The 12,692-nt window shown below is 34.0% G+C and overlaps 1 protein-coding gene across 1 annotated transcript in view; it reads right to left on the bottom strand.

The window, feature by feature from the left end:
- Nucleotides 1-12,692, bottom strand: part of AHR (aryl hydrocarbon receptor) — a 60,336-nt gene that overhangs the window by 20,332 nt on the left and 27,312 nt on the right. The window contains 1 exon segment of the mRNA XM_027639202.1: nucleotides 2,405-2,520. Within this exon segment, the coding sequence (XP_027495003.1) occupies nucleotides 2,405-2,520 (116 nt within the window).

Raw genomic sequence — 12,692 nt, 5'->3', positions numbered from 1 at the left:
TGGTGAGCTCTGTAAAAACTCCTTATACAAGTTTAGTGAATTTTACATTAATAAAGAATGAGCTAAAAAACCCTTAATAATCATTTGAAATTAAATAGCATAGCCAATCCAAGAAATCTTTATTTGTTACATAGAATCCCTGCGTTTGCTGAAGTTTGCAGTAATTTCAAGAGAGCAGAATGCTGCAATGGCAGGTGCTTGTGTCCTCTGCTGACCTACTCTGCAGGGCATTTTGCCTCAAGTGTTGGATATAAAAAGTCTGCAAGCTGCCCAGTATCCAACTCTGTCTCAAACGCTAAAATTGGTTATTCTGGTCTGTATCATATAAAGCTAAGTACACCTCCTGTACCTGGATTGCAACCACATTTTACTGTGGCTCTGGTACACAGTTCACCTTGAACCAGGATTGCTACTAAAAAAATCATATGCATTCTGTAAGCCAAAAATACTGTAAAATGCATGTACCCGGATATATCAATAAATGGGAGGTAAGTTCTGACAGAGGTTTTTGCAAAATGCAATCCAAAAATAATTATTTTTAAAGAAATAGTGAAATTTCTCAGGGAGCACTCTGGAGCACTGAAGATAAAATTTGTGCCTCTAAAAAATGCTCTCAATACTCCTAATACAAAGGCAATTACGAAACTGTTTATTACTGGTGAGAAGTTCTAAAAATTTCTTAGAGGTCGTCATTTGCCTTGCACTTTTTATCATAGACTTGCTTAGACCGTAATAGATTATGTATTTGAAATAAGAATTGGAAATAATTTTAAAAATTATGAAGGACATAATTTTGATTTTAAGGAAGGCACATTTGTGTATTTGATCTCTACTTCCACAGTATACTGAATTGGTAAGGCAGTTGCGATGTTGGTAATTTAAGACAATTTCCTGTTTGTTAGGAAACAAGAGAAAACATCTGATGAACAAACAGAAAAAAATACAAACAATATGGTGTGTATCCATACCACCTTTGCAAAAAAACCCAAAAAACCTCATCAATTATACTTTAAGGGAAGGATTTTATCAATATTTACATATTACTGATTCCCTGTATCTTCTAGGAAATTGCCACTTTCATCTCTCATGAGTTCTTACATTACCTAAGATAACTCTATTTGTATATTCATTCTCATAATTTTTTCACATATATAAAATATTTACAAAACAAACTCCTTTAGGAAATTCATTTAATTTACTTACTTCACAAGATGGGCAGAATTTACAGTAAAATAAGTATATTATCCATTTAATTTTCATACTGGAAAACAGTTCCCTCACATCACTTCCACTTGGAAGTCATAGAACCCCCTCCTATATTTCACATAAAATAGATGCCTCCAATATAAACCTTATACTTTATCTTTTCAGATAATTCTTGTTTAAAAAGAAAGCTGTTCACCTGCAGTAATTCCATAACTGTTCTTCATTATACTTTATTAAGGTTAGAAAATTACATACATGTCCTAGTTTTTTAGTTGGTTAGAAAACAATTTTCAACTAGTATTAATTTAAAGTAATTATTTTGTGGGATTCTTAGAACTTGTTTTCATTTCTACTCTTTGAACACTGAAATTAATTTTGCTCTAAGCAAACAATTGGCTCTGACAATGATTTGCCATTTCTAATAGATACATCAGTGGGAAACCTGGGAAGAAGACAGATTATCAGCATATTTCAAATGAAGCTGCAGGTCACAGTAAAATCTATTTTGTGAAACTAATTAGAACATTGGAATACTTTTATTAGTAATTTCCCAAGTTTAATCTGGACCTAGTATTATATCATTATTCATATGTTTTGACACTCTAGGACATCAAAACAGGCTAAAGAATTTAAGAAAAAAAAGAAAACCACCAATATTCTTTTTTATTAATACTTTCCATTAGTTCATAATATTGAAAGTTATGAAAGCTGAGATATTTTTTAAATTTTGTCCTGAACCCACACTATGGACACTGAGTTCTTTCAAACTACCAAGAAAGTTAGATATTTCAGCAACCCTGAGGTCTTTTAAAGAGAAATTGTTTCTTCTAGACAATTAGTCACCAAATTTACAGTCAATTACTAACTTATCTGACCCTTACAAAGACCATTACTTTACATTAATATCTTTATTAACAATAGATGCAAAGAGCTGGGAAAGAAACCTCCAATAAATTACTTGGAAACACTGAAGTGGAGCACATATTCTAACACCACTCTACATCACTACCAGAAAAAGTGCAAGAGCTGTATAATATTACCTTAAAGAAATCGAGAAAAGGATTTTACAATAAGAAAACTTACTTTTTCAATCTCATCAGTGAATATAGTACTACTATATTGTATTGTATGTACAGTGCTACACACAATAGTTTTTTTAATGTAAATCTTTGTACAATATATCCATTGCAAAAAATACCTGCAGTAGGAGTTCTCCTTCCAGGATCTGCATCCCTTCTCCACACTTTGCTGTTCTACAGTTTTCCTGAATGCCATTTCTTTCTGGTCTTGTAGAGTTAGAAGATTTTAATGCAACTAGAACAAAGAAAGAAAAACGTTGAGCTATCTTTGAAAGGCTCATTAGAAATTTACATAATGATGTGCTATTTTGTGTAAGAAAAAAATGTATTTAAAAGACACCATTAAAGTCAATCTAATGAAAATTTCTGTTTCCATGTCAAACTTTTTCCTTACCTTTATAGCTAACCTCTAAATTTGTCATCCTTCTCATTCTATACTATAATACTTTCACTACAGAAGCAGTACAAATCTCATTACTTTATACCTCTTTTTTTTCCTTCTTCTTGTCTTTACTATAAGACTCACTTCTAGTCTGTCACTCTTGTGACAAACAAATGACACTTGTTTTCATACAACAACCTCCTATAACCTGACAACAACTCTGTATTAAGGTATGAAAACAGTTGCCCTTATCTAATTTCAGACATCAAACTATGGTTCATCAGATACATAAACCTGCTCTAGACATAAAGCTCCCTTCAGGGAAAGGAAGGAAAGAAACATGAACCCTAAATGTGCATTACACACTAAAGAACACAGAGAAAGGTATTTCAAACAAAAATATTTGGGTTGGGGTTTCTTTTTTCTATCATAGTTAAATTTTAACCATTTAAACAACTAAGCAAACTTTCCAATTTCAGATAAAATACTGAAACCATGAATCATCATTATTCATGTCACAAATACATCCAACTAAAAGAAAAAAATTACTCAGCGACTAAGAGATTGAGAATCAGACCATATTGCTACAAGTTTCCAAAAGACATTCCCATCTCTGCATCCTTCCAATAGACAAGATGCTACCAAGTAAAATTAGTTACCAGCAGATCACCTATAACTCAGAATTTACCTACCTTACGTAGTTCCAAAAAAGAGAGAAAAAATTAAATTCTTCAAATCTGAAATTAGTCTGAGTACGTCTGCAGCACCTAAACAGCTTAACATTACTTGAGCAATTGTACCTTAAACCTTTACCATAAAGCTAAAGGTCAGCACCTGCCCTAACCCCAAAATTTCTAAGCTGTAAAGTAATGGAAATTTATAAAAACAACTGCACTTCTGTAAAATACCATGAGATATCCACCCTAAATTCCAACCAATTTTTCAACCTGCCGAAAACTTTCATTTTTCCACTGCTCAGAACTTTAGTCAAGAATCCTGAAGAACTTCTGTTCACTTGCTTTTAAAGTACACTAAATGATATTTTACACTACCTATAATGATGCCTTTCAGGTTTTTTTAAGCTATCACTGCAGCTAACAACTTTCAAGCCAGACAGTTTTCATTAAAATATCCCTCAAAGGCAGTGTAGAAGAAAAACGTGTTCTAAAATGACATTAACTGAATAATCAGATCAGAATTTATCTAAGGGTTTGCTTTGAAATTTAAACCTTAATGTTGTTCTTCCTACCAGATAGTTAAAAAGTCCTGCAACAGACCACACAGAGTTGCAGTTGCAAATTTACTTTGAATTCAAGGGAATGGGATATGTAGCCAACTTTTTTTCCTGAGCATTATTTGAAAACGATACCTAGAATATTCACTAAACACTACTGAAGTCCACAATCAGTAGAAGAAAACTTATTATCTTTTTAATTTATATTTTATGATTATTGAAAAAGCCCCATTCAGCTGTGGAAGTTGCAAGTAAAGATGCCTAATCACACTTACCATTCTGAAAAATACTATATATAATGATACACAGGTGGTTTCTTTATCTTTTATAATGTCTTGTGGAATAAAATCTGATAGATAAAATCTATCAATTGACAGAGTTCTAGAGCTCAAACACAGATGATGCACTGGTGGCTATATTCCTCTTAACTTTCTAAGTGTACAAGAGGTACACATGAAGTTAAACATTTTCCTGAATTGGAACCTACACCTTTTGTAGAAATCAGAATGTGGGTAGAATCAAGCTGTTGTAAACTGAGGCAGATGGAAAATTGCTGACAATCTGGATTAATAAAAATGGAAGATACAGTGGAAATTAGAGCTGTATCCATCATTGGGTGTGTATAGCTCCCGAAAAAAAAAAAGAAATAAATCCAAATTTACCTTGTTTAGACAGATAAATTACAGGCCTGTTAACACCTGTTACAAGTCACCCAAGTCCCTGGCACTGAACAATCCTGGCTATGTGGATGCACACTAGCAATGTGTGGTTCTATACAGTCAAACTGAAGGCTACTTGAAACAAGGGACTTCACAGTAAGGTAGGGTCACCTTGCCAGGCAGTAATTCTGAACAGACGTGGTCACAGCACACAATGATGTGGCCTTGGAAACATCAGCTGGAGATATAGTAACAGATAATGAAAAGGAGAACTAAATCTAAAAAGCATAACTTATACAAAGGTAATATTACAGTCAACATGACCTAGCTTAAAATGAGCCATGTGTTCTGGTAGTTCTCAGTCTATGTTACTCATGTCATCAGACAAAATAATCCCAATGGTTCATTACTTTGTAATCTTTGAATCTCTGAATTAAGTACAACTCATTTTGACCTATCCCCTCTTAATTTTCAGCCATGGGAAATTAAAACATGAATACTCCCACAGAGTAAATAGAAAAAATCTGTATACATACTCTAGAATACATTCACAATCAAATTACTTCTCAGAATTCCTCATTAATAACTTTAAATCAACAAAAATAAATCAAAGTTGTTCATACTTGTAAAAACCAAACCAACCAAAACCAAACCCAAACCAAAATACATCTGTTACACAATTCTAGCAGGAGGGCTGGATTGTAAGCACCTGCTTTCCAAGTTAATGATTGTCATTTAATCCTATGTCCAGCAATAAGCATCATTTCCATTGCCTAGATTTCCCTGATTAGAAGTACAAGCTGAATCCAAAAGACAGTAAAACTAGATAGTGACCTTTGATAGATTTTTTAGACATAAAACAACATTGTATTTTCTGGTACATTTCCTTCATAGTTGTGAAATGCTTTAGCACCCAAACCAGCAAATGTAAAAGACAGTCGGTTTTACATTTTATCTATAAAGATAAATTAAATAACACTGCTGACATCAGTGTTTACCAGCTTCTTATCTCTGCTTCTAACTGTTACACTCAGGTGATAAGAGACTTGTATGGAGATGCAGTGTACTTTATTAGACTAACAGTATGTATTAGGGAAAAAAAACCTCCAAGTTTGACATACAACTACTTCTTCAGGTCTGAAAGAGAATTCCAGCAACTGAGTTCCATCTGCTGCCAAAAGCCATCTTTAATTTTAAACCCACAAAATTATTCATTAAAAAAATTATATTCAATACCTAAAGACAAGAGGTACTAAGCAACCTTTCTTCTTTCCAGGGAACAACAGTCAGTTATATGAATGAATTATAAACAGCAGGTTGAATCAACTGATAATACATGATAGATTAATTTAATGAATTATCTGCTGAGATATTCAGAAGTTAATCTAATATGAGGAAAATTATTAAAAAGTAAGTCTATCCACCATCTCATTTAACCTCCACGCTGTTCTCATAGAAAGGTCCTAGTCCAGGACGAAAAAGGACTTTTGCACCTTCAAAACCTTGATCTTTAGGGATTATACTTAGTAGGTATGCTCCCCTCCCCCAGCTTCAACTCACAACCGGTGTCCTCTTGCTTCCAGGCTATAACTCCGGTTCTCAATGAGAGCCTTTGTCATGACTTCCTCACTTGACAGCCAGCTGCTCCAAAGTCCCAACTCCACTATTTCCTTCATTTCAGCTTGCAAAATCAATGACCATGCAGCCACCTGTACCTATCAGAGCACTTTCAGCAGGTATGTTGTAAATGATGATTTCTTACTCTGTCACAGAGCAAGTGCAAATACACTCTACTGATTTCTTTGGCAGGCCTCTACCTGTACTAATTGTTCCAACCTTAATAAAGTAACTGGAGATGCAGAGAATTCAGCATAAGGTATATGTCAGCAACTATTAGCCACGTTTCTGATGGGCATTTATATAGAAGCCTGATTTAACACACAAATATTTGAGATGTCGACTTTACTATTACATTAAGGGAATAATATTAACAGTTAAATTGCTTAAAGTAATAGAGAGGCATTTAAAAACTGTTCCAGTTCTCCTTTTCATGAAAGGAGTGACAAACCTACAAATACTTATACAAATATTCAAAAGACATATCAGTAAAAATGAAATCTAATAAAAATGCCTCTAACATGCATGTGACTAATGCCTTATGCAATAGTCAGTTGTCTGTCCATAGAACAAGAGAGTGGTATTCATCACAGCGTATATCAGGACACTGTCAATACTCAGCTCATCCAAACCAAGTTTATTATACTGTTTTCCTCAAATCCAGAAACTACTACAGTTGGAAAAAAAACCCAAACAAACATTTTGTTTGAAAGCATCAGAAAGAACAAAATAAACAAGAAAAAATAATAAAAGTGGGGGGTTTTTCTGTGTTGAGTGACTAAAGAAGTTTTTCTGACATAAATCAGGAAAATACAACACATTAGCTAGTGCTCAGCCGTGGAGTCTGGAGATAATATTCTCCGCTGAAACCTGAGCATTCACAAACCAAATGTCTCTTCTTATTATCAAAGGAGTGAAGAAATGTGTGATTAAACTTTCCATCTCAGAATTCATCTTAACCTGCCTCGTGTTATTAGAGTGGTGAATGTAAACTGTTTCAGCAACCGCTGGCTGAAAAGCTTCACAGAAACCATACCAAGATACTCTGTGGTTAGAACTTTTTCTTTTTGCTACATTTTCTTCACCAAAGAAAAAGCATAGTAAATAGTTTTAGACGAGCCAGAGTAGCTCACTGCAGAGAGGTGTAGAGAATGGAAAATCAAAATGGAAAGCTTTAACCAGACCTTTTAAAATCATATTGACATGCAACAAATTTCTTTAAATTGGGCTCAAGATAATTTTTACTTTTAGGTGAATGATCTTTTCTAGGCTAAAACTGTATTAAAGTAACACTTGCCTAATATCACAAGTATATTGCTAGCACATCAGTCATGCAGTCCTGAAATTTAATCCTAAAAAGGTTCACAGAACTTCTGTATATCTAATCTTCGCACAGTTTCCACAATTTGGCCAAACAGGTCAAAGTTTGCAGTCAAAGCCAATTGAGACTGTTTCATAACCTTTTCAGTAGATTTATAAATTCTACTAGTCTGTTCTGAATTACTTTAAAAAACCCAACAGTTCTCTTGAGGGGGGTGGTCTTACTCACTTCAGCAACAAATGCTAACCCACAACATGAAGTTCACCAGCCAAAATAAGACAAGAAGGGCACTGCTGAGAAAACAGAGATTAATACTAAACTCTTGCCTAATCATTAACATAAGATGAACTGTTTATACTGGCAAAAGATCAATTTTATGTGGAAAAAAATATTATATATACCCACATTTTGCACCTGCAATCTCTGACACTGTAAAGGTAAAAAATTTTTATAGAAGTTAAGTGACACGAAGAAAAAATGCAATTAGTTTTCTAGAAAGATAAAAGATGCATTGACTGCACATTTTGTAAATAGCTACATTTCTATACAGCAGAAACTCTACATTTCAATAATAAAACTTCTGAAGGATTGCTTCATATTCAGAGATACAAGAGAAAATAAATACAATTCAGAATTATCATACCTGTAGCTCTAAAGTTTTAGTTATGCTACACAAAGAGGCAAGATGAAGATGAACTTCTCTGCAGGCTGCATGTACAAATAAAATATGTTACATGTATTGGTGGCAAGTTTTCACTCTATTTTTCATACTTAAATTTTCCATTTACTATTTTTCATTTATGAATTCTGAGTAACTTTCAAGATAGCTTTACAATGGGTCATGTGGATGGAGAAATGTATAAGAACATGCATATTCCATTACCATCAAACCTCCAAAATGTAAACACATTAATAAAAATGTAAAAAATACATCACTTCTCTGACACAGTCCAGAGCAATATCGGCAAAAAACAACTTACAAAAGTAGTCATGGAAGTTGAATTACCGAATTTTGTAAAAATAAGAAAAATGAAGGTGATAATGTACATTTGGAAGTGACTAGTAACAAAGGATACCTTTTTGCCTCTTAAGCATCAGTGAATGCACCAAATTATGACAATACTAATTATTGTCATACTAATTCTTAAAACACTAATAATATATTTTAAAGTAGAAAAGTTACCAATAAAACATAGGCAGAAGCTGCCTATGTTTTCCAGAAAAAAAGCCAAAATAGCTTATAAAACTAGTAACAACCAACCTTCAGCCTCAGAAGACACAGTACTTTGATTCAGGAGCATATTTTCAGCTAATGTGGAGACATATAAACATGTCTACATACTTAGGGAAAGCAACTGAAAGAACTATTGAGCCACAAATGACAGGTATTTCTTGATTTGGCCTCAAAGAAATCGTTCATGGTTCAAGAGAGAAAGAAACTGCCATGAAGCAGCTATCACAAGAGGATAAATCATCCCACCGTGAATATTTTAAAGAAATATTAGTAGGTTATGTAGGTTGGTGAAGGAAACAAAAAAGAGATTGAGAGGAAATAACACTTTTGCCAGAATAAGTTTTAACAAGTAAGATTAAAATAAATTAATTTTCACTAATCAAAAAATGAGAAAGGAACAAGGGTAAAAAGTAAGTGGTCAGGTTCTGGGCAGTTGAGAGTCAATAACTTAACTGCTGTACAGATATAGATTGCCTACTAACGCACAAGTCTAGAAATCAAGAATTTCTATGTGTGCAGACTTTGTGCAAGTGACTCAAAACAGAGCCCCACGGTGCCACAGACCTGCACTCTACATATTGCAATTTCTGCGCATGTGCACTTCTCCATTTCCAGTCATCCAGTACTTTCTTTATAACCCAAATTCAAACCCAGTAAAATGCAAACTCATCAGCTACACAGTCAGACATGGCAGAGAGAGCATGAGTCTACCCAGCTGTGAGGATGTTCAAGTACACAATAATTTTTACTTAAGGGAGAAAGAAATGTAGGATTTGCCCAAAGATGCTTAGGCTCAAGAGAAGAAGAGAAAAAGGAAATTTTCATCTCTAAAGCAGATATTCCATAGGTTAAATGTGTCTTAATACAAAAGGTTTTGACAGAAACTATTAGGAAGCTTTAGTGAATGCCACCAAAGCAACTACTACAATAAGTCTGTATGTGTTTGCTAGACTATAGAGAAATATTTATACTTCTGGTATAATCAAAATAAAGAACTTTTGATATTAAGAAACTTTCTATTATTAAGAACTCCAACATGTCACAGACCGTGGATGAAAATACAAACCAAAAATAAACCGTTCTGTCAGCATTGGACTGAAATTACTCAAGGTACAGCTTCAGAACTTCCCAAGGGCCCCGCTGTACTTACACTTCAGACATGTCTTCATACATATTTTACACTCAACAAGAGAAAAGCACAGAAGTGGTACACATTACTTGAACTGCTGCAGGAGTCTAAAATAGTCTCTTCATTGCAATCAATATATAACGAATATACATGAGGAATAAAAACAGGACACAGCATTTTTCTCAATGCCAAGTACCATGGTTTCTGAATGTGTGATATTTGAGAATCACCCAACAAAACCCATCTAATTTTAAAATGACCTTGGGTTTCCGCTACTATACAAAAAAGGTCCAAAGTGCAAAATATTATTTTTCATTTATCTGTGATCAAATACTATGCTTAAATATTTTAGCACAAAAGCTATTTTTGGCATAAGGAAGTCTGTTGCTTGGCCTTTCAAAATTGACATGTCTGTGAGTTCAGATCAGTTCTACTTGTTTTCCAGGTCTATGGCAAGGATACACTTCCAATGTTCAGAGTTATAAATCATAAAACGGACAAAAACTTGGCAGGATTAGCACTTTTTTGTACCTAAACTTCAATCAAATTTCCCTGGCCAACACTCAAATGGAGCCACAAATTTCCCAGAAATTACATTTCTGGATCACAAGATTATTTATGAGATAGCAAATGAGCACACAGTTCTACCATTGGAGAAAAAAAAAATCATTTTTTTAAATCAAATTTTGCTGCTTGGTAAAATTTATCAACACCATCAACAAACAGAAGCAGAAAAAAAAACTTTGAAAAAATTCAAAACCCTTCTGTACAACTTCTATTGATAAACCACCATACAGAATACTGTAGCACATTATTTTAATTCACCTTTAGTCCGGTTGTGATATTTTCTACTTGAACATAGTATGCATTTGAATATATATCTTTTACAGAATAAGATTTTAATTTAAATTTGCCATTTAATTTTTTATTAAATTATATATGTAGAAAAAAAGAAACAAACCCATATCAGCTACTTTTTAAAGTATCTTGAAAATTCACAAGGTGAACCAGCAAGTTGGCAACTTACTTGCTTTTTTATACCATGTAAAATTACGTGTTTAATGAGCCACAATTTAAATCATAAAACTCGTTTATAATAAAACAAGGAGATATATTTAAATAGTTGGTTGTACTAACAAGCCATTGTTCAGCTAAGTGCATAACTACACGTGTAAATACCAAACAGGAGGAAAAAAACCATAAACGCTTTCTTTCTAGCACCTGAAATATGGGGAAGCCTGTATGAAACATCTCTAATTTTCCCTAGCATTACTTTTATACCAGCAGAAAGCCTATCAGAAGAAATGAACCTTAACCTCCCCCTCCCATGGAAAGCTGAATAGGTAACAGCAGGTAAACAGGACAGGAATTAGATCTTACCTAATGAGTTTATTTGTGATGGGCTAAATGTATAGCAACTTCCTGAGCCAGAATTTGGAAAAGATACTTGGTTTCCACTGTTATTTTGGAGAAACATCAAAACTTCATGGTTAAATATCCTGAAAGAATGATGTTTTAACTGCAACAGTATGCAAAAGTGACAGCTGTCTTTCCTCACAGCTTTAGTCATGGTAGCATTTTTAGACAGCAGAACTATGTATCCAAAAACAAAAAAAAACAATAAACATTGCAGCATCCATGGTTTAGGTATATTTTTCACATGGTAACAGCCACTATTATACTTTTCAAATAAATATAGGATTGTAAGATACATTACAGTGTATATATGGGGCAGAGTAGGTGGTGGGTGGGCAGGAAAGAGAAAGACTTAAAGGCTGAAGGAGGAAGTTATCAAAAATATGCCTAAAAGTTGAGAGGATGGATGGTTTTGTGGTTCTGACATCGTCTTCCTATGCGATGTGGTAGAAATCAAACAGGCATCATACATTTCAATTCCTAAACTATAAAACTGGAAAAGGTGCACTTCAGCTCCAGCAGCACTGCAAGGATAAATTCAGTAAAGATTTGGAAGTTCAGATTCTCTGTTTGGAAGAGATTTTAGTGCCCCCTGTGAAAATCATATTAGATAACCAATAGTTTAAAGCTTATAATTGCACAGTATTTCAATATCATCTTTCCTGACAGTTTTGGTTTGCTATGCTGAGCTGTAAAGTTTATGAATTCAAGACCTATGAATGTTTATAGTCTCAATATAACAAACAAGGTAAAAATTTCAATGGATTTCTAAACAGGGAGCAAAAAAAGGTTGGACTGGCACTTTTACTGAACACTGTGCTTAGGAGGTCGCACAGGACAGAGGTCTGTATTTCTGATCAAGCATCAGAAAACAGAAATAGCAACAGCAAGCATTATATAACTTATGTTGCTAAGGGTTAGACTGTGACGCAAAGGAAAACTATATTTTATTCATTATGACCCCTAGGAGGAGGGAAAGAGACAGGCAAGGAACGCTGCAAAGAAAGGAAACTGGAGGAAACAGACTAAACTAGAAGAAGAGGACTTGGGGGGAAACAGGAACCTCTGCCCCTATCATTTGCTCTCCCCCATAGGGATTCATTTCACAGAGGGCCTGTTTTAGTGTGTCCACAAGCGAACCTGACATAGGTGGTCTGATAAAACCACAGGCAAATCATGGGTTTAAGTTTTACAAAGTTTATTCCATTAATTCCAATATTAGAGGATTTTATTCTAACTAGGAAAATGTACCTTAGATACAATGAGTACTAACACAAGCCTGATACTGGGACAACTCCTTTACTCATCTTTCAGAAACTTAATTGAGTTGGACGTGTATGAAGACACAGTAAACATAAAGCAGAAGGCTATTATTTTGATTAATGCATTACCAGGCTCATCTATCAGCTCTCACA

The sequence above is a fragment of the Corapipo altera genome, unplaced genomic scaffold (assembly GCF_003945725.1).
Source record: "Corapipo altera isolate COAL_440 unplaced genomic scaffold, ASM394572v1 44, whole genome shotgun sequence".
Classification (NCBI taxonomy): Eukaryota; Metazoa; Chordata; class Aves; order Passeriformes; family Pipridae; genus Corapipo; species Corapipo altera.
The sequence above is the reverse complement of the archived record's forward strand: the minus strand, read 5'-3'. Positions and strand labels throughout refer to the sequence as shown.